The sequence below is a fragment of the Carcharhinus amblyrhynchos genome, chromosome 26 (assembly GCF_965287045.1).
Source record: "Carcharhinus amblyrhynchos chromosome 26, sCarAmb.v2.hapA, whole genome shotgun sequence".
Taxonomy (NCBI): domain Eukaryota; kingdom Metazoa; phylum Chordata; class Chondrichthyes; order Carcharhiniformes; family Carcharhinidae; genus Carcharhinus; species Carcharhinus amblyrhynchos.
The window spans coordinates 787083-812157 of NC_137349.1; the positions used below are offsets into that span (position 1 = coordinate 787083).

At 41.6% G+C, this 25075-nt stretch overlaps 1 protein-coding gene across 2 annotated transcripts in view; it reads left to right on the forward strand.

Moving 5' to 3' along the window:
* polrmt (polymerase (RNA) mitochondrial (DNA directed)) overlaps positions 1–25075 on the forward strand; it is a 132293-nt gene that overhangs the window by 28735 nt on the left and 78483 nt on the right. For both annotated transcript variants that reach the window (XR_013889492.1, XM_080212775.1), the window contains exons 5-9: positions 10704–10890; positions 13742–13891; positions 14872–15039; positions 20750–20920; positions 22606–22845. Coding sequence is in view for 1 of the 2 variants with exons in the window: in XM_080212775.1 (XP_080068901.1) it covers positions 10704–10890; positions 13742–13891; positions 14872–15039; positions 20750–20920; positions 22606–22845 (916 nt within the window). In the remaining variant the exon portion in view is untranslated. The remainder of the gene's footprint in view (positions 1–10703; positions 10891–13741; positions 13892–14871; positions 15040–20749; positions 20921–22605; positions 22846–25075) is intronic.

A 25075-nucleotide genomic window follows, 5' to 3' on the forward strand; every position in this document is an offset into this window, starting at 1 on the left:
TGCATCATAGAAAGTATTATAGAAACCCTACCGTGCAGAAAGAGGCCATTGGGTCCATCGAGTCTGCACTGACCACAATCCCACCCAGGCCCTATCCCCAAATCCCTAAATATTTTCCTCTAATCCCGCTAACCTATGCATCTCAGGACACTAAGGGGCAATTTTCAACATGGCCAATCAACCTAATCCGCACATATTTGGACAGTGGGAGGAAACCAGAGTACCCGGAGGAAACCCACGCAGACACGAGGAAAATGTGCAAACTCCACACAGACAGTGACCCAAGCCGGGAATCGAACCCAGGTCCTTGGAGCTGTGAAGCAGCAGTGCTAACCATTGTGCTACCGTGCCACCCCAACCACTGTGCTACCGTGCTGCCCCGTGAAAGTAAGGAGGTGTCCTAGGTTAATGTTTCTTTCCTATGCCTTCTCATTTCCCTCTCTTCAAATATATACCAGGGTACAGTTTCACAAAACCAGGTTGCCCTCTGGTTGTTAACCTAAACTGTGAGCAGTTAGTGAGTTAGTTGCAGACAATTTGACTGTAAATAGATGACATTTAGCCCCATCCTGCCCACCCTATGTTCCTTCCCTATGGACCATTGTTGAAAATATTCCCTGAAATTTAAAAGTTATAGGGTAATTTGGACAAAGTATCAAAGGAGACGGGTAGTGTAAATAGAAACTATTTCTCCAGGTTGGGGAGTCTAAGACTAGGATACAGTCTAAAGGTTTGAGTCAGCTCTTTCAGGTATGAAAGTAGGAAATACTTGGGTGTGCAAAGGATATAGAATTTTGGAACTTTATTCCACAAATGGCAATTAATGCTAGAATAAATCTTAAATTTGAAATAGATATATTTCTGTTATCCGGAAGTAATTGGGATATTTCGCAAAGGCTGGCATACAGAGTTAGTTGCAGATCTACCATGGTTTCGTTGAGTGACGGAACAGGCTGAAAGGATTATACAGACTCCTACTGTTCCATTACTGTTAGTTATGCTAGTTCCTAATGTGTGCCAGTATGGATATTTTCTTGTAATCCAAAGCACGTGTCTTTTGTTGTGTGGTTTTGAGATAAATTTCTATTCATTTTTGATTGAGAAAATGCTAAATGTTAGTTTCCAAAATGTAGAATAATAATTCTCCATTTATACCATATCTTTAAAATGAAAAACGTCCCATGGTGCTACACAGAAACGGCACTGGAAAATTGATTCTACTCTGTTTTGTAGAAGCATAACAAATTTTAAATGTGAGCATCACTTAGTACCTGATCTGTTATAAGAATTTTATAGGTTGAAATGTCATATATGCTGTTGTGCACACACACACTGAACTAAAGAGTGCATAAGAGATGAAGGGTAGCAGTCTTAATGTTTGGATCGTTTTGCATACAATGTGAATATCTGAATTTCAATGCAGCTCAACATGTTTCAAACAATGTACAGTGGACCTAGGATTTCAGCTGCAGTACTGACAATAATTTTTTTGGCACCATTACCTGCTTATAACATTGCCCGTTGCATCCTCCAGAATTGTGATACCTTTATGCTCTGACTCACTGACGTAGCATATTGGTACACCAACTGGATTGCACATACTGTGCCATTTTCTCAAAAGACTAATCTCAACAAGAGCAACTTGCAGTTATAAAGTGTCTTTATTGCAGTAAATCCTCCCAAAATACTTCACAGGAATGTTTGTGGTCAAAAATTTGACGAAGGAATTGATTGCAAATGAAGTTGAATGGACGCTGTGCTTTGTGTTCTGACAATCATAAGAACATAAGAAGAACATAAGAATCTTGTAGATTATGAATTAAAGCTAGCACTGATATTGGAAACAGCTATTGCTGCACTACTATATTGTTGCAAAATGTTTAGCCAAAGTATTTGAGATTTAACAGTCAGTGGCTGCTGCTGCATGGCGAACAAAATGCACATACAGCAGCAACTGGATGTTAGCAATGAAGATAATACTGGTCAGTGACTCGGCAAATTAATAGGGTCTAAATTTCCTTGATAAAGGTTCATTTGAAATTGTGAAATAGAGAGTGTTTTAATTTCCAAATAATTACTCAAAAGTAATTTCAACATGTTGTGCAATTCAGAAGCTTTCATCAATAATCACCTGATAAATAAAGTTTGTCAATCAGTAAACTTACTGTAAAAATAATTTCACCAAGCTATCTAGTGCATTAATACTAAAGAGTAGAGAAAAAGTACAGTTTTCCATCTGTGCTGAGTTAGCTGACCTGTGCCAGGGCGATAATATGTACAGTACAATTTTTGTTTAAAGTTCATTTATTAGTGTTACAAGTAGGCTTACATTAACACCTCAATGAAGTTACTATGAAATTCCCTTGGTCGCCACACTCCGGCGCCTATTCCGATGCACTGAGGGAAAATTTAGCATGGCCAATGCACCTAACCAGCACGCCTTTCGGACTTTTGGAAGGAAACCAGAGCACCCTGAGGAAACCCATGCAGACATGGGGAGAATGTGCAGTCTGCAGACAGATGGTGACCCAAGCCAGGAATCGAACCTGGGTCCCAGGTGCTGTAAAGCAGCAGTGCTAACCACTGTGCCATCACGCTGCTCTATGGTCCTTTACTATCTTTACTAAGACAGGGAAAAATATCACTCCAGTATTACTTTGCTAATTTGCACCATTGATATTCATTGGAAAATGTGAGAGAGACAGGATATTGCTCAGTTATGAAATTACTTGAAGATTTATGGCTTCAGGACAAACACAGAAAAGAACTGCTACTGATAAGCAGCTACCACCTCCCCTCTGCTGTTAAACATCATTTGTAGGAAACGCTTAGATTTGCAAATGTACTCGAGGTTCTTGCCTTCAATGCCCATCATCAAGCATTTTTGTGTATTATCAGCACTGACTGAACTGCTGAAGCCTAGAGGCAGATCAGCGAAACTAAGCTGGTGGCAGGTGGTGAAAGAACCAAAGTACCAGAGGGTTACCGCAAAACCATATCTTATGAATCTCCAGCATTTTCAGCAGAAGGTTGTAAAATAGTGGAAAGTAAATAAACCTGAAAAGCAAAAGATTCTTTGTGGTAGATTGCTAAATTTTGGTTTTTCAAGTTTAAATCCTAGTGCTTTGTAATCATAAGAACATAAGAAATAGGAGCAGGAGCAGGCCAACTAGCCCTTCGAGCCTGCCCCGCCATTCAATAAGATCATGGCTGATCTGTCGTGGCTCAGTTCCACACTCCCGCCCTCTCCCCATAACCCTTAATCCCCTCTCTTATCAAAAACCCATCAACCCGCGGCTTAAAAATATTTAGCGAGGTAGCCTCCACCACTTCAACGGGCACAGAATTCCAGAGATTCACCACCCTTTGAGTGAAGAAGTTCCTCCTCAACTCCGTTCTAAACTGCCCCCCCCCCCTTTATCTTGAGGCTGTGCCCCCTAGTCCTACTATCCTTTCTGAGCAGGAAGAGTCTCTCCACCTCTATCCTATCCATCCCATTCATCATCTTATACGTCTCAATGAGATCTCCCCTCATTCTTCTAAACTCTAACGAATACAAGCCTAATTTATTCAGCCTCTCCTCATAGCTCAACTCCGGCATCAGCCTAGTAAACCTCCTCTGCACTCCCTCCAAGGCCAAAATATCCTTGCGTAAGTACGGCGCCCAAAACTGCACACAGTACTCCAGCTGCGGCCTCACCAATGCCCTATACAGCCGCAGCAAGACCTCCCTACTTTTATATTCAATCCCCCTCGTGATGAAGGCCAGCATCCCATTCGCCTTCCTGACCACCTGCTGCACCTGCAAGCTGGGTTTTTGCGACTCATGCACAAGGACCCCGAGGTCCCTCTGCACTGTCGCCTGCTGCAGTTTTTCTCCACGTAAGTAATAATCCTTCCTACCATTATTCCTACCAAAGTGGACCACCTCGCACTTGCCAACATTAAATTCCATTTGCCATTTCCTGGCCCATTCGCCCAGCCTATCTAGATCTTTCTGTAGACTCTCACCACCCTCCGCACAATTTGCCTTTTCACCAATTTTGGTGTCATCAGCAAATTTCGACACCCTACACTCGGTTCCCTCCTACAGATCATCTATATAAATGGTAGATAGCTGAGGCCCCAGCACCGACCCCTGGGGCACTCCACTAGTCACCATCCGCCAATCCGAATAGCACCCATTGACCCCCACTCTCTGCCTCCTATTTGACAACCAGTCCTCTATCCACGCTAACACCCTAACCCCAACTCCATGCCCCCTTACCTTCTGCAATAACCTCTTGTAAGGTACCTTGTCAAACACCTTCTGAAAATCAAGAAACACCACATCCACCGGCTCTCCTCTATCCACCGCCCTAGACACATCCTCATAGAACTCCAGTAAATTTGTCAGACACGACTTCCCTTTAAGGAAACCGTGCTGCGTCTGCTCTATCAAGCAGTTCCCCTCAAGATGCCTCGCTATTTCCTCCTTGATGACGGATTCTAACATTTTACCCACAACAGACGTTAAACTAACAGGCCTATAATTCCCCGCCTTTTGCCTGGCACCCTTCTTAAACAACGGCGTAACATTAGCCGTTTTCCAATCTTCCGGCACTTCCCCGGAATCCAGCGACGTCTGGAAAATAACCACCAAGGCATCCACTATCACCTCTGCCATTTCTTTCAGGACCCTCGGATGCATTCCATCCGGTCCTGGGGACTTGTCCACAATCAGCCCCTCCAGTCTGTCGAGCACCACCTCTCTAGTAACAGTAATGTCATCGAGACCCTCCAGTCCTACCACCTTTCCATCTCTAACATCCGGCAAATTATTCACGTCCTCCTCCGTGAAGACCAAAACAAAAAAGTTATTCAAGACCTCAGCCATATCCCCATCCCCTACCACTAAGTCCCCCTTCTCATCCTCTAAGGGACCAACGTTCACCCTAGCCAGCCTCTTCCTTTTTATATATTTATAAAAACTCTTGCTATCCTTTTTTATATTAAGCGCTAGCCCAGCTTCATAGTTTCTCCTACACTTCTTTATCAACTTCTTTGTCAATCTTTGTTGACATTTAAACCTCCCCCAATCCTCTTCTCGCCCACTACTCTTAGCTACTCTAAACACGTCCGTTTTTAATTTAACACTTTCCTTCACCTCCTTCGTTATCCACGGCTTATTACCTCTCCTCCTACTGTCCTTTTTGACCATCGGAATAAATTTCTGCTGAGCACCAAGAAAGATCTCCTTAAAGATCCTCCACTGCTCCTCAGCAGACCTACCTTCCAACGCGCTCCCCCAGTCCACATTCGCCAATTCTTCTCTCATCCTACCGTACTCCCCTCTGTTCAAACAAAGGACGCGTGTCCGGGAACCCACTTTCTCCTCCTCCATCTGCACCAGAAACTCCACCATACAATGATCACTCTCCCCAAGAGGATCCTTCACTGCAAGTTCCCTAATTCTACCCGCCTCATTACATAGCACCAGATCCAAGATAGCTCGCTCCCTCGTCGGCTCCAACACACACTGTTCCAGGAAACTATCCCGGCAACATTCCAAGAACTCCTCCTCGAGCCCACCGCGTCCAACATGGGTCGACCAATCAATATGCAGATTGAAATCCCCCATAACTACGGCCGTCCCATTCCTGCACGCCGCACTTATTTGCGCGTTAACAGCCCGCCCCACCTCCAGATCATTATTCGGGGGCCTATAGACAACACCTACCAGCGTCTTCCTCCCTTTGCTGTTCCTAATCTCTACCCACAACGATTCCACGTTCTGCTCCTTGGCTCCAATATCATCCCTTGCTACCACCCTGATGCTATCCTTAATCAGCAGAGCTACGCCCTCCCCTTTTCCCTCCCGCCTATCCTTCCTAAACACTTGATAGCCCTGTACATTCATCTCCCAGTCCCTGTCACCTTGCAGCCACGTCTCTGTAATGGCCACCAGATCATATCCATTTGTGTCGATCTGCGCCACCAACTCATCCACTTTATTCCGAATGCTTCGCGCATTCAGATAAAGCGCCTTCATCCCAGCCTTCACCTGGACCTTATTTGCTGGAACGCCACCAACCATACTCACGCCCCTTACTCCCTCTATTATTGGGACATCCTCGGCCTCTATCCTTACCTGTACCGTCTCCTTAACTTTAGACCCTGTAATGTCACCTACCCTCACACCCTCCCCCCCCAATTAGTTTAAAGCCCTGTCTACAGTCCTCTTTACACGATTCGCCAGCACTCTGGTCCCAGCACGGTTCAGACCAACCCCATCCCGCCCGAACAGGTCCCACCTACCCCAATACTGGTGCCAATGCCCCATAAATTCAAACCCGTTCCTCCCACACCAATCCCTGAGCCACCCGTTCACTTCCTTAATCCTATCAACCCTACGCCCGTCTGCACTCGGTTCAGGCAGTAGCCCAGAGATGACCACCTTGTCGGTTCTACTTTTTAATTCCATTCCCAGCTCATGTCTCATTGGCCCCTACAATTCATTCTATATTTTGCTGCTGTTTAATATTAATTACCATTTTGTGTAAGTTTTAATTTATATTGCTAAGAATATTGTGGGTAGGTAGTTTTATTTTATTGTTTTTAGTGCTGCGTGCTTCCATGACATTATCAGAATTGGGAGATGTAGGCCATGATTCTCCCGAATAAAAGCTAAGTGCTACTGCCAGCGGGAAAACCAGAGTGTTTCCTGTTGTCGTTGGCAGTGCCTGCCAGGTGGAATCTGAAATTCAACCATCTTTACAATGGAAATACATACTGTTATAGTTCAGGTCAGAAACTCCAAAGTGCTTTATGGGGTTTGTGTGGATCGTAAGTTTTGTACCTTGAATTTGGCTAGGATGGAATTTTTCACTTGAGTGCGGTTCAAATGACCCACGAGGGAGCTTTTATTAAATTAAGTTTATTTAAGAATATAGTTAACATGTATGGAAAGAAAAATAGCAATAACTTTTATCAGTTACGACAAAAACAGAACAAACATGATAGCCTTTAACAAATGTATTGAAGATGTTCCAATCAAACCAAAACTTCCCATAAACAAAATCTTTCCACAGGTTTAACACAGCAAAGACTAATGCTCACGTGATACTGGAATTATATCCTTTGGTTGAATGCTGCAGTTCTCTTGAAACACTCAGGACAGTTTGAAGTCAGAACAGCTTCCCAAAACACCAGGGAGAGACTCTGGTCAAGCCATCAACAGCAGACTTTCTACTCCAGGAATGCTTTCAGCTAATCAGCACCAGAGAGAGAGAGAGAGAGACACTTCTTTCCAGCTTGATGTCTACTTATAAACCTAAAACCTGCAGCTCACGACTGAAAATGAAAGAGCTCCTATCGCCTGGCCTGCAAACATTCTTCCTCCTGACAATGCAGTGTCATAAAACTAGTTCACAAAGTAAAAATAAACAACACCCATTTAAATCACCAAAGGAGCAATAAAATAGCTCCTAGTAGACATCCCAGTGCCACAATGAGAGCTGCAGAGAATATGTTTTAAAAAGCAAATTCTTAAAGGTACACTAACATCACAATACAGACTATAAAACACACCGCTCAGCCCGGATCCCTGATCCTAGAGTGCAATGTTAGCCTCCATCCCCCTGCAGACAAAGGGAGCATCCCCTATCCTTTCCAAAAACCTCCTCCCACCACTAAATGTTCAGGTCATCATCCCCACACACACAGACATGAGGGTGACCCACCCTAACCCCAGTCAGAGGCCTGACCCCTCCAGACCCCCACCCCAACAGGAGAAATGCTCCAAAATGGGGGCAGCAGCAGCAGGCACAGGGGCGCAGTTACAGACCAACATTTCAAATATCTGCCAAAAGATCATCAACCTGAAAACTTTCTCTTTCCTCAGATACTGACTAGGATGCTGAGTTCTCTGATTTTATTTCACTTTTCTAACATCTACAGTACTTTGCTTTTTTTTATAAATCGGTATGTTAAAAATAGAGTTTTTATCATAAGGGAGAACCTTGACATTACACAAATACAAAATTCGATATTCAGCACCAGGGAGGTTGTCCGATAGTAATTATGATTTCAGTTACACCTCTTTCTGCAGGGCATAGCTTTTTGAAGATCTTTTAAAGCGAAATTGGAACGTAACACTAAAAAGTTGAAATTCACATCAATTGAAGTTTTCCATCTGTGTGGACTTCAGCAGTGTACCTTGTAGATGACTGTGAGGCACTGACAGCCGCTTCTGGATTTCCATGTTTAACTGTGCATTTGTGAACCACTGTAGTGATGGTGAATACTGCCAATCTTTGCAAAACAACCACAAACTCTGAACCATAGTGTCATGAGGCACAAATTGGAAGGAGGTTTTCTCGGGGAAATGTATCGAAGTAATGTGGCAGATTTTCAAGGAATGTTTGTCTGGAGTTCTGCACGACAGCGTTCTGATGAGACAGGGAAGTTTTGATAGGAACTGTGGTGCACGGAAGTTGTAATGTAACCTTGGTGATTGTAGTGCAGGCTTGCGGCAGACTGAAAAGCTTGAGTGTGTGGACATTAAGAAAGAGGATGTGTTAGAGCTTTTGAATAGCATCAAGATAGATAAGTCACCGGAACCGGATGGGATGTACCCCAGGTTACTGTGGGAGGCGAGGGAAGAGATTGCAGAGTCTCTGGTGATGATCTTTGCGTCATTGATGGAGATGGGAGAAGTTCCGGAGGATTGGAGGATTGCGGATGTGGTTCCTATATTCAAGAAAGGGAATAGAGATAGCCCTGGAAATTATCGACCGGTGAGTCTAACCTCAATGGTTGGTAAGTTGATGGAGAAGAGCCTGAAAGACAGGATTTATGAACATTTAGAGATGTATAATATGATCAAAAGTAGTCAGCGTGGCTTTGTCAAAGGCAGATCGTGCCTTACGAGCCTGGTTGAGTTTTTTGAATATGTGACGAGACACATTGACGAAGGAAGAGCGGTAGATGTGGTTTATGTGGACTTCATCAAAGCGTTCGATAAGGTCCCCCGTGCAAGGCTTATTGAGAAAGTGAGGGGGCATGGGATCCAAGGGAACGTTGCTTTGTGGATCCAGAACTGGCTTGCCTGCAGAAGGCAGAGAGTGGTTGTAGATGGGTCTTTTTCTGCATGGAGGTTGGTCACCAGTGGAGTGCCCCAGGGATCTGTTCTGGGACCCTTGCTCATTGTGATTTTTATAAATGACCTGGATGAGGAAGTGGAGGGATGGGTTGGTAAGTTTGCCGATGACACGAAGGTTGGCGGTGTTGTGGATAGTTTGGAGGGATGTCAGAAGTTACAGCGTGACGTAGATAGGATGCAAGACTGGGCGGAAGAGTGGCAGATGGACTTCAACCCAGATAAGTGTGTGGTGGTTCAGTTTGGCAGGTCAAATGGGATGAAGGAATATAATATTAAGGGTAAGACTGTTAGCAGTGTGGAAGATCAGAAGGATGTTGGGTTCCAGGTTCATAGGACTCTCAAATCGGCTTCGCAGGCAGAGGATGTGGTTAAGAAGGCATGTGGTGTACTGGCCTTCATCAATTGAGGGATTGAGTTTAGGAGTCGGGAGATAATGCTGCAGCTTTATAAGACCATTGTCAGACCCCACTTGGAGTACTGTGCTCAGTTCTGCTCGCCTCATTACAGGAAGGATGTGGAAGCTATTGAGAGGGTGCAGAGGAGATTTACAAGGATGTTGCCTGGATTGGATGGCATGCCTTATGAGGATAGGTTGAGAGAGCTCGATCTTTTTTCCTTGGAGAAACAAAGGATAAGAGGTGACCTGATAGAGGTTTATAAGATGTTGAGAGGTATTGATCAAGTGGATTTTCAGAGGCTTTTTCCCAGGGCTGAAATGGTTGCTACAAGAGGACACAGGTTTAGGGTGCTGGGGAGTAGGTACAGAGGAGATGTCATGGTTAAGTTTTTCACTCAGAGGGTGGTGGGTGCGTGGAATTGGCTGCTGTCGGTGAAGGCGGATTCGATAGGATCTTTGAAGAGACTTCTGGATGAGTATGTGGGACTTAGTAGGATTGAGGGTTATTGGTAAGCCTAGTAGGTAGAGATATACTTGGCGCAACTTGTGGGCCGAAGGGCCTGTTTGTGCTGTAGTTTTTCTATGTTCTGTGTTAAGCTTAATGCCTTTTCCAAAGTACAGCATCTCCCAGCAGTGCAGCACTCCTTCAGCATTGAGTGTCAGTTCAGATTCTGAATCAAATACTTTGGGCTCAGATTCACAATTGTCAATCTCTCACAGTGACAGTGTTAAGAAGTAAATCAAACTAATAAAGAAAAATACTTTAAATTAGTTGTATTTCCATGTGGATTGCTTCCCCAGGGTTGGTGCTTCGGGTAGTTCACAGCCCGGAACTCTTTCATTTGGCTATCTTGCACAAGATGACCTCTGAGTGTCTTTACAGCGAGGAAGCGTGACCTGACAGCTCTCTGTTGGAGAGTGATTTTGACCATTCCTCAAAAGAGGAGTCTGAATGAGCATGACTGTACCCTATTGTATTTTCATATAGGCTTTTTCAGCAAATGAGTTAATTCTTGTAAATTATGAAGACTGGGTAAAGTCTATCTCCAGTATATAATGGGTTGAGCCACAGGAAATCTGTGACCTTTGAGAAAATTAAACATTTTCTTGCAACTTTTCACATTTCCGAAGTTACTCATAACCTGTATAAAATTATTTTACTAGGTGCCTTCAGCAGCTGGAGGAAGATGGTTTCACAACGCAAGGCTTATTTAAGAACTGTGTGTTCCAGAAAGATGAAAGAGAAATGGTATTGAAAGCCATTTGTGCTGTCGACCCTGATTTCCAGCTCCAAACTGAACCTGAAGTGGAAGTTTGCCAGTCTCCATTAGTGAAGGAATTTTATTCAAAGGTATGAGAGATAGAATTGCATTTTAAATACAGTGCCTCATAGAAAATAATTTGCACCAAATTAATTTACACACCTGCCTTTTTAATTGATTATTTGCTGGTCATATATAATTCATGTATCACACTTGAAGGACTTGTTTATATACATACACTGTTGACAATGGAGCAAACTTGCTGCAGTTCCAACCAATTACAATGCATTATCAGTTTCTGGCATGCATGATGGTTCTCATGCTGCCCAGAGTGATCTGCATCACCAAAAGGTACAGCTCGTTTGTCCAAGCAGCCATGACTTTTAGCTGCTGGTACACAGGAGATGTTGGAAGTGTTCTTCCTGCCTGTGACAGACCAGCCAAGCTGGGGAGTTTTTTTTATCAGTGACCTCTGTGAACGACTGAGAATAATACGAAGCTAAAGATTTGTGAATACCAACTTGCAAACTTGAAGGGATTGGTTTTCATTATGTGGTAGAGGCTGCTATCAGTCTACGGAGAAACTTTGAGAAGTTTTACAGTTTAATTGTAGCACCAACATCATCATGCTGTTCTGCTGACTGAAAGCTTTTTCAAGTTACCATTATCTGAATGTGATAAATTATATGTCATATATTTTAAAGGCACCTTTTTAGTTGCATGTACCCACATGTTATTTCAGGGGTATTACGCTAATATGTTTTTGAAAGCTTTAATTTACTTTGGTAAGGAATGAGTAATTGTATAGGTTGTCCCATGAAAATTGTTGCCCCATTCAAGATTCACTTATGTACTAGAATTTTTAACAAAAAATTGTTTTAGAAATATTCTCCCAAAGAAGGGGTATTGAAAAGTCAATGAATATTTTGTATTCACCTGCATGAATGAGGTAATCAGTAACAACGCCTGATAAATGTTGAAGCTTGTAACGCATGTTAGATATATCTAATATGGAGAGCAATGAGGTAACTCTAAATTATAGAGCTTGCAATGATAATGTTATATTGCACTGCCTGCACCAGGGAGGAGAAAAAACACATTTAAAATGCATTTTCTACTGGGCAGGGTAGGCTACCTAAGAATTTTGATGTTGTGCCTGTATATCGGTTGTGTGTGATAGCTCTAATAGTTTGCTGTACAGCTAGCAAGCATACTATTTATAGCTTCCCAAAACACAATTGATTCCTTAACACCTGATACCCAAGATAAGTTCCCCTGAGCCACTTATCGTTCTGAGATTTCTATATTAAATATCATCATTTTTAAGTGACTGCTTATTTCCACAATGAAGTAGACTGTTAAAACCACGAAAGACCCAGTTAAATCTACAGATTGTTTAGGGAATTTGCACATGGCCCATACTTGGAGGAGAAAGCCTGGTAGCTAGTTTGTTGCCTCAAACTCCTTCCTTGGTTTCTTTATTCTACTTGATCTTATCCTTTTCGAATTTCAACCTTATTTTTTCCAATAGCCTGCATGCAAAACTGAAATGTCAATAGGTCAAGGGTATGCCATTTTAATTATTACAATCGTTTTATAAATTATTTGCCCTGAAGTTACTGCTGAGTGTGGATTATTTCTGTAGTTTATGATTCAGGAGATAAAGGGTATTGGTCAAATTAAAGAGTAGTATAGATACTAAATGTGAGATAGTCGATTGATTGCTAAAATTTAAATTTCACAGTACTGAGTGGTGATGCACAGGGATATTCAGATTCCTGAGATTGGCATGCCCAGTCTATTTCTGGATGACTTCCTAGTTGACAATGGATAAACTAAGTAGAGCATAATGCTCTACTGTTATAGTTACAAAGAGTGTTGATGGCTTTGACAACAGTGGTCTCACTCCTATGGATAAGGAGACCGAGACAGACATTCTAGACTCTAGAAGAAATTGGAGGTGAGTGGTCAGTTGGATAAGAGGAAGAGAGCAAGACTCTGCTCTTTAAAGGAATATGGTAATTATAGAAGGTTTTGAAGCTGGCATGCTATCTGAGTGAAGTGAGCAAGCAGTTGACTATGTTGGAAAACATTTGGCCTGGGTGAATGCATCTCCAACAACACTCAAGAAGCTCAACACCATTCAGGACAAAGCAGCCTTCTTGATGGCTATCCCTTCCACAAGTATTCAATCCCTCTACCCTCAATGAGCAGTGGCAGCAGTGTGTACCATCTACAAGAGGCATTGCAGGAACCCAAAGTTTCTCAGGCAGCACCTTCCAAACCCATGGGCATCACCATCGAGAAGGAAAAGGGCAGCAGATACCTGGGAACACCGCCACCTAGAAGTTTCCTTCTGATTCGCTCACCGTCCTGACTCAGAACCATATCGTCATTCCTTCACTGTCACTGCATTAAAATCCTGGAACTTGTTCCCTAATGGCATGGTATGTGTACCTACATCTTGTGGACTGCAGTGGTTCAAGAAGGCAGCTCATCCTCACCTCAAGGGAAACTAAGAATGGGCAATAAATGCTGGCCTAACCAGCGATGCCCACATCCCATAAATGAATAATTTAGGAAATAGTGTATTAGTAACCAAGAGTTTCGGTTGTGGACATCACTGGCAGGATCATATTTATTGTCCAACTCTGGATAGTACGAGAGCACTGAAAATCAACTATCTGGTATGGAGCCACATGTAGGCCAGGTTCCGCAAGGGAATTATTAATATAGCAGATGAATTTTTACAACAATTCTGTTATTTTCATGATCGTATTCTAGTCGTAGCCCACAAATTGCTTGGTTGTTTGAATTCACAATTTAGTATAACAGGATTTGAACTTACTATCTCTGGGTTGGCAATACTATGATAATTAGGTGACCATATCCTGATGAATTAGAAGTAGTAATACACATTAAGCATCTTTTTTATTACAGGCTGAGCCCGTCAAATATCCCAAACTGCATCTCTGTGTACAAGAAATGAAGGAGAGATTTGATAGACAACTAAGCAAGGAGCAAGCGGATACCATTACTATTGATTCTGTGGAAGTAACAAAACCCATTACAGAGAAGATGAAAAGAATGGTACTTATCTTCTACTAAGTGCACGCACAGTATAATGAAGGAAAATTGGAAGAGTTCTGTTATGCTTCCTTTTAACTTAGATCATGGTTTCTTCATCTAAAATTGAAGACAAAATGTCAAACATTGGCTGCAAGCCTTAAGTGTCTTTGTTGTTTGTCATTAGTGATAATCATGAACATTTTGGCTTTTATATAGTTGGTTAGCCATTGTTGTCAGGAACGTCAGATCTGGTTTTCCAGCCTGATTCCTGCTTGCTTCTCACCTTCAGAGTGGCATGGAACCATAAGATATTGAAAGAAGAAATGTGTTGTTTCAGACATGAATGTTCTCTATTTTGTAAATATTTCACATTGTGTTATGTACAATCTAATATTCTATATTCATTTATTCAGTCCATCATGTGTAACTGATTTCCAGTTAATACTTGTATATTTTTTCAATCTTGCAGATGAGATGTATGTATTTTTACTCCTTTTTAATAGTACTCTGCCCATTTTAGGATTCAGAAAAGTTTTTTAATTAATTCATGGGACATGGCTGTTGTCAGCATTTATTGTCCATCCCTAGTTGCCCTTGGACAGCAATTGAGAGTCAGCACACTGCTGTGGCCAGACTGGGTAAGAACGGCAGATTTCCTTCCCTAAAGGACATTAGTGAACCAGCTGGGTTTTTCCGACAATTGACAACAATTTCATGGTCATAGTTAAGTAGATTCTTAATTCCAGATATTGTTTTACTGAGTTCAGATTCCACCATCTGCCGTGGCAGGATTTGAACCCAGGACCGCAGAACATTAGCTGAGTTCCTGGATTAAGAGTCTAGCAATATCACTAGGCCATCACTTCCCCTTGCTATTTTCCTGAGGGTTTTACAGCTGTGTGGTAGCTGGTGCAGTTGCATCAGCAGGATGTTTCTTTTTAATTAGGCAATATGCTTTATTATACCTGATAATTACTAACAGAAATTATGTTTTGAATCAGCGCAACCGTCTGGCAGATTTACGTGCCAAGTGGCAAAAGTCTCTACTGCAGGCATTTCGTGAGTACAAGTTTCATTTGGCTGGTGACAGAACTTGTTCCTGGAAAATGAATCTCTATCCATATCTCTGCCTGCTTGATGATAAGGAGTATGTAGACATTATGATACAGGTATGGAAGATGAGAATGTGATCCTATTCATAAACTGTTTATAACATTGGATGCATTTTAGCACTTTGAAGGAGTTAAAGGTTGCTTAGTGGCACAGTTGGCTTTGGCAGTAGTCCTGAGAACAGATTTCTGTATCCCTAAATCAGAATTTAGACTGGAAATTGCATGATTAATGTCTCCTGACTTGTATCCTTTTTGTACTTCAGTTGAAATGCATTAGCTGCAATTAAATCTAAACTTTGGTATGGATCCTACAGCCAAAGATTTATGCCAGGCTAATGTTAACAGGCTAACTCAGAGTTCCGAGGAAGGGTCGTGTTGAACTTAAACTGTTATCTTGGTTTTACTCTTCGCAGATGCTGTCAGACCTGCTGAGCTTTTCCAGCACTTTCTGTTCTTATTAAATGAGCAAACTGTTTCACCAGATAATCAAACATTAAAGTTTGTTGATTTATTCATCACAAGTAGGCTGACATTAACACTGAACATAATAAGAACATAAGGAATAGGAGCAGGAGTAGGCCATCTAGCCCTTCAAGCCTGCCCTGCCATTCAATAAGATCATGGCAGATCTGAAGTGGCTCAGTTCCGCTTTCTCCCCATAACCCTTAATCCCCTTGCCTACCAAAAACCTATCTACCCGCCTCCACCACTTCAACAGGCAGAGAATTCCAGAGATTCACCACCCTTTGAGTGAAGAAGTTCCTCCTCAACTCTGTTCTAAACTGCTCCCCCCGTTATCTTGAGGCTGTGCCCCCTAGTCCTGCGCTCCTTTCTGAGCGGGAAGAACCTCTCCACCTCTACCCTATCCATCCCCTTCATTATCTTATACATCTCAATAAGATCCCCCCTCATCCTTCTAAACTCTAACGAGAACAAGCCCAGTCTATTCAGCCTCTCTTCATAGCTCAACCCCCTCAACTCCAGTATCAGCCTAGTGAACCTCCTCTGCACTCCCTCCAAGGCCAAAATATCCTTGCGCAAGTGCGGCGACCAAAACTGCACACAGTACTCCAGCTGCGGCCCCACCAGTGCCCTGTACAGTTGCAGCAAGACCTCCCTACTTTTATATTCAATCCCCCTTGCTATGAAGGCCAGCATCCCATTTGCCTTCCTGACTACCTGCTGCACCTGTAGGCTGGGTTTTTGCGACTCATGCACAAGGACCCCGAGGTCCCCCTGCACCGTAGCATGCTGCAGCTTTTCGCCCTGTAAGTAGTAGTCCTTCCTACTATTATTCCTACCAAAGTGGATAACCTCACACTTGCCAACATTATATTCCATCTGCCAGGTCCTCACCCACTCACTCAGCCTATCTAGATCCCTCTGCAGACTTTCTACACCCTCCGCACAATTTGCTGTTCCACTTATCTTTGTGTCATCAGCAAATTTCGACACCTTACACTCGGCTCCCTCCTCCAGATCATCTATATAAATGGTAAATAGCTGAGGCCCCAGCACCGATCCCTGGGGCACTCCACTAGTCACCAACCGCCAATCCGAATAGCACCCATTGACACCCACTCTCTGCCTCCTATTTGACAGCCAATCCCCTATCCACGCTAACACCTTACCCCCAACTCCATGCCCCCTAACCTTCTGTAACAACCTTTTGTGCGGCACCTTATCAAACGCCTTCTGAAAATCGAGAAACACCACATCCACCGGTTCCCTTCTATCCACCGCACAAGATGCATCCTCATAGAATTCCAATAAATTCATCAGACACGACTTCCCTGTAATGAATCCGTGCTGCGTTTGCTCTATCAAACAATTCTTCTCAAGATGCCTTGCTATTTCCTCTTTGATGACGGATTCAAGCATTTTTCCTACAACAGACGTTAAACTAACCGGCCTATAATTCCCTGCCTTTTGCCTGCTACCCTTTTTAAACAGCGGCGTAACATTAGCCGTTTTCCAATCTTCCGGCACTTCCCCGGAATCCAGCGAGGTTTGGAAAGCAATCACTAAGGCATCCACTATCACATAAGAACATAAGACCATAAGAAATAGGAGCAGGAGTAGGCCATCTAGCCCTTCGAGCCTGCCCCGCCATTCAATAAGATCATGGCTGACCTGTTGTGGCTCAGTTCCACTTTCCCGCCCTCTCCCCATAACCCTTAATCCCCTCTCTTATCAAGAACCCATCAACCTGCTTCTTAAAAATATTTAGCGAGGCAGCCTCCACCACTTCAACGGGCAGAGAATTCCAGAGATTCACCACCCTTTGAGTGAAGAAGTTCCTCCTCAACTCCGTTCTAAACCGCCTCCCCTTTATCTTGAGGCTGTGCCCCTCCGCCATTTCCTTCAGAACCCTTGAATGCATTCCATCCGGTCCTGGGGACTTGTCCACCATCAGTCCCTCTAGTCTGTCGAGCACTACCTCTCTAGTAACAATGATCTCATTCAGGCCCTCCACTCCTACCATCTTCCCATCGTTAACACCCGGCAAACTATTCGCGTCCTCCTCCGTGAAGACCGAAGCAAAACAGTTATTCAAGGCCTCAGCCATTTCCTCATTCCCCACCACTAAATCCCCCCTCTCATCCTCTAAGGGTCCAACATTCACCCTAGCCAGCCTCCTCCTTTTTATATATTTATAAAAACTCTTACTGTCCTTTTTTATATTTAGCGCTAGCCTAGATTGATAGTCTATCCTTCCTTTCTTTATCAACTTCTTCGTCTTTCTTCGATATTTAAACCTCTCCCAATCCTCTTCTCGCCCACTACTTTTAGCCATCAGGTTTTAATTTAATACTCTCCTTTATCTCCTTCGTAATCCACGGCTGATAATCTCTTCTCCTACGATCCTTCTTTACCATCGGAATAAATTCCTGCTGAGCACCAAGAAAGATCTCCTTAAAGATCCTCCACTGTTCCTCAGCAGACCTACCGACGAATCTGCGCCCCCAATCTACATTCGCCAATTCCTCTCTCATCCTATTGTACTCCCCTCTGTTCAAACAAAGGACACAGGTCCGGGATCCTACTTTCTCCTCCTCCATCGGCATCAGAAACTCCACCATACAATGATCACTCTTCCCAAGAGGATCCCTCACAACTAGGTCCCTAATTCTACCTGCCTCATTACATAACACCAGATCTAAGATAGCTCGCTCCCTCATCGGTTCCAGCACACACTGTTCAAGGAAACTATCCCGGCAGCATTCCAAGAACTCTTCCTCAAGCCCACCGCGTCCAACATGGGTCGACCGATCAATATGTAGATTGAAATCCCCCATAATTATCGCCATTCCATTCCTGCACGCATCATTTATTTGCGCGTTTATAGCCCATTAAAGTTATTGTGAAAATCCCTTACTTGTCACAGTTCAGTGCCTGTTCGGATACACTGAATGAGAATTTAGCATGACCAATGCACCGAACCAACATGTCTTTCAGACTGTGGGAGGAAACTGGAGCAGGCACGGGGAGAAGGTGCAGACTCCACACAGGCAATGACCCAAGCTGGGAATCGAATCCAGGTCCCTGGTGCTGTGAGGCAGCACGAACCTTAACTCTATAGTGGAGTGGTTGATAGGGAGAGGCAAGGAGTTCAGAAAGAGGAGGGTTAGGGGAAATAATTGAGAAAACTATAAGGACACGGAAATGGACAGTGCAGTAATTATTTTATCGTAATATGGAATTTCTAGCTACATATCTCCCATTATTGCTGTCTGTGAGACATTATAATTTAACTTGAAATAAAGAGAGCTTCATCTAGGCTAAATTTCAAATGCTGATAGAGAGGAGACATTGTTCAGGAGCACAATATTAGTCCTGCGAAACGCCGAGAGAGAAGGAACCTAATGTTGAAACTTTTTTTATATTCAGTGGAGTTTACATTTTATATATATCAAACCTGGTGTCTTTCCTGCTCATTTCAACTTGATAATGTTTTATACTATGGCCTTTGACTGTTTAGACTAACAAATTATACTTAGTGCCTTCAGTATAGTGAAAAGACTCAAGACACTTCACAAAGGAAGGTAGTGGACTACGAGTGGACTGTAGAAAAGCAGGTTGAGAGATGTAACTTCAAACGGGGTAGGCTTTGAAATTTTGGATCAGGAAGGATTTAATGACATATAGCGTATAACAGTTATTTGCATTCAAAGCATCTTTGAAGTTGAAACAAGTGTCCTGAGGTAATGACTGATGGAACAGAGGGGGAGATTGAAGGCCAGAAATCTCGACTTAGAAGAATGAAAACTGGGAAAAAAGAAATTTGTTCACCTGGAATTTGAGTCGAATGGCAGAACAAATTGACAAAAAGATTCAACATCACTTTTCACAATACCAGAATGTCTCCAAAATACTTTGCAGCCAATAAAGTACTTTTTGAAATGTGGGCACCTTAATGTAGCAAGCATGTTAGTCAGTAAGTGTTTAGCAATTCCTCCAAACACCATTGTGATAGTGATAAGATATTCTCTTTTTGTAATGTTGATTGAGGCATAGGTGTTGGTCGGTACACTGGGGATATACTTTCCTGCTGTTCTTCAAAGTAGTGCTGTGGGATCCTTTGTATTCACAGAAGAGGACAGACTGGTCTGCTTTTAACCTCTGATTTGAAAGATAGCAACTCCAACAGTGTGGCACTCTTCAGTATTGTACAGAGATGTCAACCTACATTTTTATGCCCAAGTCCTGAAGTGGGACTTAAGCTAAATTCTTCTGACACAAAAGCAAGATTCGTACCAACTGAGCCATGGCTGATTTTGATTTCAGTAAACATATAGGTTCAAACAGGGACAGAAGCATACGACATCCTACAAGTGGCCTTGGCGATGGACTGAATGTGAGCCTCAAAGCTTAACAAAGGATTGAGCAGGATCCCAAAATGTCAAGATCTGCTTGAGTGAGCAGCTGGGCATAATAAATGTTGTACTGAATGTTCATGATACAGAGGCTTGGGAACAGCAAAAATGGTGTACAGACAATCATTGTAAACTAAGCTTTAAACAGTTGCTTTGGTGTCCTAACGTGAGCCCAAACAATGACACTGCTCCAGGAAAAGCTTTTCAATTTGTGGTGCACTTGGAATTCAGCTGACTGAGTGGATTTCTGTGTTATACAGCTGCTTCCTTCTCAGTGTGCATTCAAAACTGCTTCATATCTAAGCAAAACAGTGCAGTTTATTATACTCTTATGCTTAAATTGCTAAAGATAGTAACAGAGCAAAATTAATGGGGAGAAATATATCAGATGGTCCCTCAAGCCTGTCCCACACCATGCTAAAACGAGTTACCGGAAAGATGATGAGCAATCACCCAAGTGTTGCAGTTTTTTTTTCTGTTTACTTATTAGTAAATATTAAGTTACTATTAACATAGTAATAATTTCTATTATAGTAGTAACAGTAACTATAATACAATGATCAGTACAGTTTGATTAAGGAAATGCTATGCAAAGAATACTTTTTTTACAACTTAAAAAATAGTTTTAAGCTAATCCTTTTGAACTTTAAATAAAATGTTGCAGGTACTAGTGGAAATCTGAAATAAATGCAGCAAATGCAAGATCAGGATCTGAAATGTCTTTCTTTTATTACAGATACTGTCAGACTTGCTGAGTAATTCTAGCATCTTCTCTTTTCGTTTTGAATTCTAGCCTACTTGTACCTTCCATAGAGATGATCATTCTTTGATGAATGGGCAATGTTTGAAAAGCTAATAGCTAATTTAATATTTTCCATTCTGCTTTTCAGAGCATTGCAAATATCCCTCCAAATGGAGAGGCATTATTGATGATCGCTAAGGAATTGGGTAACAGAATTTATAACAAGTATTCAATACGAAAGAAGATCAAAAATGAGATGGTAGATAAGATTAAAGAAACTTACTATGCTTACGTTGAACTGTTGGCAAAGGATACTGAGGTAATGCCTACTGGATATTTAGTTTATAGTTAAATTGTTTTAAAAGTTGACATGGACGAATGAGAAGTGTTCAAATGTTGTATTTCTAATTTTGAAAAAAGCTCTCAACTTAGCACCCTGCTAGTTTGGAGATGATCGTGCATTATCAGTAACATGCATCAATCTACATAAAAGTCACCCTAAATTTATAACACAACAATTTTACCTTATCTGTCAGTTTTGTCACAGAAATTTCTCAGTACATTTCATTAAATGTTGGTTTAATTTTTATATCATTGTAGCCTATCACACTTGTTTTATGAACATTTAATATATTTTTGTAATATTCTTTCAAACTATGAGCTATGAGGAGAGGCTGAATAAATTAGGCTTGTACTCGTTAGAGTTTAGAAGAATGAGGGGAGATCTCATTGAGACGTATAAGATGATGAATGGGATGGATAGGATAGAGGTGGAGAGACTCTTCCCGCTCAGAAAGGATAGTAGGACTAGGGGGCACAGCCTCAAGATAAAGGGAGGGCGGTTTAGAACGGAGTTGAGGAGGAACTTCTTCACTCAAAGGGTGGTGAATCTCTGGAATTCTCTGCCCGTTGAAGTGGTGGAGGCTACCTCGCTAAATATTTTTAAGAAGCGGGTTGATGGGTTTTTGATAAGAGAGGGGATTAAGGGTTATGGGGAGAGGGCGGGAATTATTCCCATGCCTAATAATCCCATATCTCAAAAATTCAGGAAAGGGAAATGCGTTAGCTTGGATCATAAATTGGTTCAGAGGTGTGAAACAAATAGTTAATGTTAATGAAGGTTGTTTGGATTAGAGACTAGTGGAAGGTCCATTTTGTCTTGAGATATTTCAATGATTTTGACTTAGATGGACAGAATAGAACAATTTTTTATGATGGTGTAAGTTGATGTTTGGGAAGCAATGAGGAAGGCTGTTAAAGACTTAAGAGGACATAGACAAGTTCGTAGCACACATAATTTCATGCAGAAGAATATAAAGCAGTGTGTTTTGAAAGGAAATAGGGACTAAAAGCTCAAATCAAGATGTTAAGCTTTTTGGAGAAACAAAGAAACATACAAGTACACAATTCTTTTAAGTCTCAAGGATAAAGCCAAAAGGAAAACAGTAACAGTAGATTTTATTCAGGGTGGATAGGGAGCAGCTAATCCTTTTAATTGAAGAGTCAGTTATAAGGGGACACATTAAAAGTGAGGGGTAGGAGATTTATGGGTGATTTGAGGAAAAATGTTTTTACTCTGAGTGGTGATTGTCTGGAATGCACTGCCTGAGAGGATGGTGGAGGTGGAATGCTTCACATCCTTTAAAAAGTGTCTGGATGAGTGCTATGGGCCAAGTGCTGGCAAGTGGGATTAGGTGGGCCGGACAGGGCCTTTCATGCATTGGTGCCAACTCGATGGACTGAAGGCCTCTTCTGCACTGTAGGATTCTGTGATTAGTAATTTCTATATCCAAGACCTTATGGTGTCCCAAAGTTCTTTAGTATTGTTGTTAATTGTGAAGCTATTGTGGGACAAACTCACCATTCCTTCTGATTTTCATTGAATATAAATTCAGGAAAACAATTGGGCATTTAGACCCCATAATAATGCTATTGCAAGTCTCTGATTTATTTATATGTGGTAAAACATAATTTTAAACATTTTAAATTCTATTTCAATTCTAGTTGTACAACTTCCTGCCTCGTGAGTACTGGATGAAACTGGAAAGAAAGATGAATTTAGGTCCTTCACTGATAACTGAAGATTCTCTCTGGCCACATTTTCTGATTGTGCATTTGGGAACTCATCTAGTGGATCTAATGGTTCGTGAAATTAAAATCCCCATATACACCCAAGACCCAGGTCGTGAGAAGAAATTTATTCCTGCCCTGTATCACATGTACAGTTTTCGCAGTAACAAACAGGTGAGGCACAAAGTCATGTGTTTTCTGTAGTATTTGCGTAGATATTGTACTGTCATTTTGAACAATCTGCATTAACTTATACTTAATTAGGCAAGTATTGGTTACAGCCAAAATATCTTGTGTTTGTATTTTTCATGAGGTTAAGTAGAGGCTTACTGGAAATAAAGAAACAATTGTATTTATGTATCCAGGATCTCCCAAAATGCATTGTAGCAAATGAAGCACTTTTACACTTGTAATATAGGAAATGTTGTAATATTGAAAAAAAAACCAGCCAACAAGGTCTTCCAAACAGCAGTGAGGGATAAATATTGGCCACGATGCCAGCTCTTCAGAGAAGTGTTGCAGGATGTTCTGGATTCATAAATAAGATAGATGGGGCTTCAGTTTAACATCTTGTCTGAAAGAAGGCATCTTTGACTATGCAGTACTATGCAATGCAAGTGTCAGCTCAATTTTTTGTGCTCGAGTCTGTGGACTTTGATTGAATCCACAACCTTATGATTGAGGTTCTCCTCAAATTTCCCCAGATGATTGTCACATGGGTATTTCCAAACTTTCCCCTCAAACATACACATTTTAAAATCTTCTTTCAACCTATGTTTTCCCTCAGCTGTTTTCATCAAGGATCCATCTTCATATTTTCCAAATATCCTTTCAAACAATGCTTTCTCTCAGATATTTAGCAAGGATCCACTCCAGGTTTTCCAACTCTCATTTAACTTTTCCTTTGACACGAATTGCCACGCACACATTCAAACTTCTGGACAAAACTCAGGTATTCAGTCCCCAGCAGAATGCTGTTCCCAATGGCTGGAAATAAGACCAAACTTACAATTGTTTTAGGGTGTCAGCTTTTCCCTAGCCAATTGCACCCAAATCTGCACTTTCAGCTCCGTCTTTAGCTTCAGTGCCTAGGACCCTGCTGTAAAGCAGTTCGTCTTTTCCTTTTTACTTCAATGTTCCTGGAAACTTCTCTTTATTCCCTGGTTTCTAGAACTAACTGCTTTTTACTCCTCTGGAACTTGCTTTCATGCCCATGACTCTGTTGTATGATTTTCCTGCTTCTAGCAGAGCTAAAAGCTGTTCATGCTCTAGCTTCTTAGCTCCAACTGCCTCTTGATTCAGTTTAAAATGCAGTGAAGAAAGTATTTCCCCTAAAGGTGTCCTTAGTTACTAAGCAATATCTCAGTTTTTTCCTCCAAGTTTGTGTCTACTTTTCCACCGTAAACTCTCTCTCAGCGTAACATAAGCATGGTTTGAATTGAAATCATAACCCTAATGCGTACAAACATCTTTGCTCAACATGATGTAACTAGAGTTGGAAATTTCCCTACACAAAATTACTAAATTAAACCAACTTAAATCTGTACCTTCTAATATTTAACAATACAAATATAGATTACTCAAAATTCTAAAACTAGCATGCTTCCTGACAAACATATTTGGCAAATTGTGACAAAGGTAATTTGCAAAATAGTTATTGTGAAATAGTTCCTTTCTGAATCTACATGCTGTTAGGATGTTGGTTGGATATCACTAGGTCTCCACAGTGGAACAGAATAAAATTAATGGGTATGGAGGAATCCATTTAGAGAGTCACATTCTGATTCATTTCTTCCTTGATGTATTTAGGGCCTGTAATCTAGAAGGTAAATGGAATAAAACATTTCATGTAATTGTGTTAGCGCCACCAAATAATTCATAAACTGATGTGCACTCTTCAGTTTCAAACTGACATTTCTTTAAACCTTCTGCCCTTCTTTTGTATAGGAATGTTATTCTGTTCACTGAGAAGTGCAGTGACACTAGTAGAGTCAGAAACTGACAAAGCACAAAGATATGGAAGCATGTTAAGGCTGTAATTTAGTGTGTCATGGCCAGATTAGGAAAGGTGAATTGACTCCTCTCTTTGTTCCACTCCTGTATTGGTTATAACAGGTTTGAATTTTAAGAGGTGATATTGCCAATTTTTTATATATATTAAACTATGTGTAGCTAGGTGTAAGAAATGAGCAAACTAGGTGTATAGTGTAGCATTTTGAGGTATAAAATCCACATAATTTATACAAGCTTTGAAATTCAAATTACTAGTTTCTAAGGCTAGGATCCTCAGTTGTGCTTGACCTACAAGGTACGAATGACGAGCATTTATGAATTAAACAAGATTTATTGAGTGAAATGTAAATATACTGAATAAAAAGCAGCAAAGATGGCTTAGATACTCTAT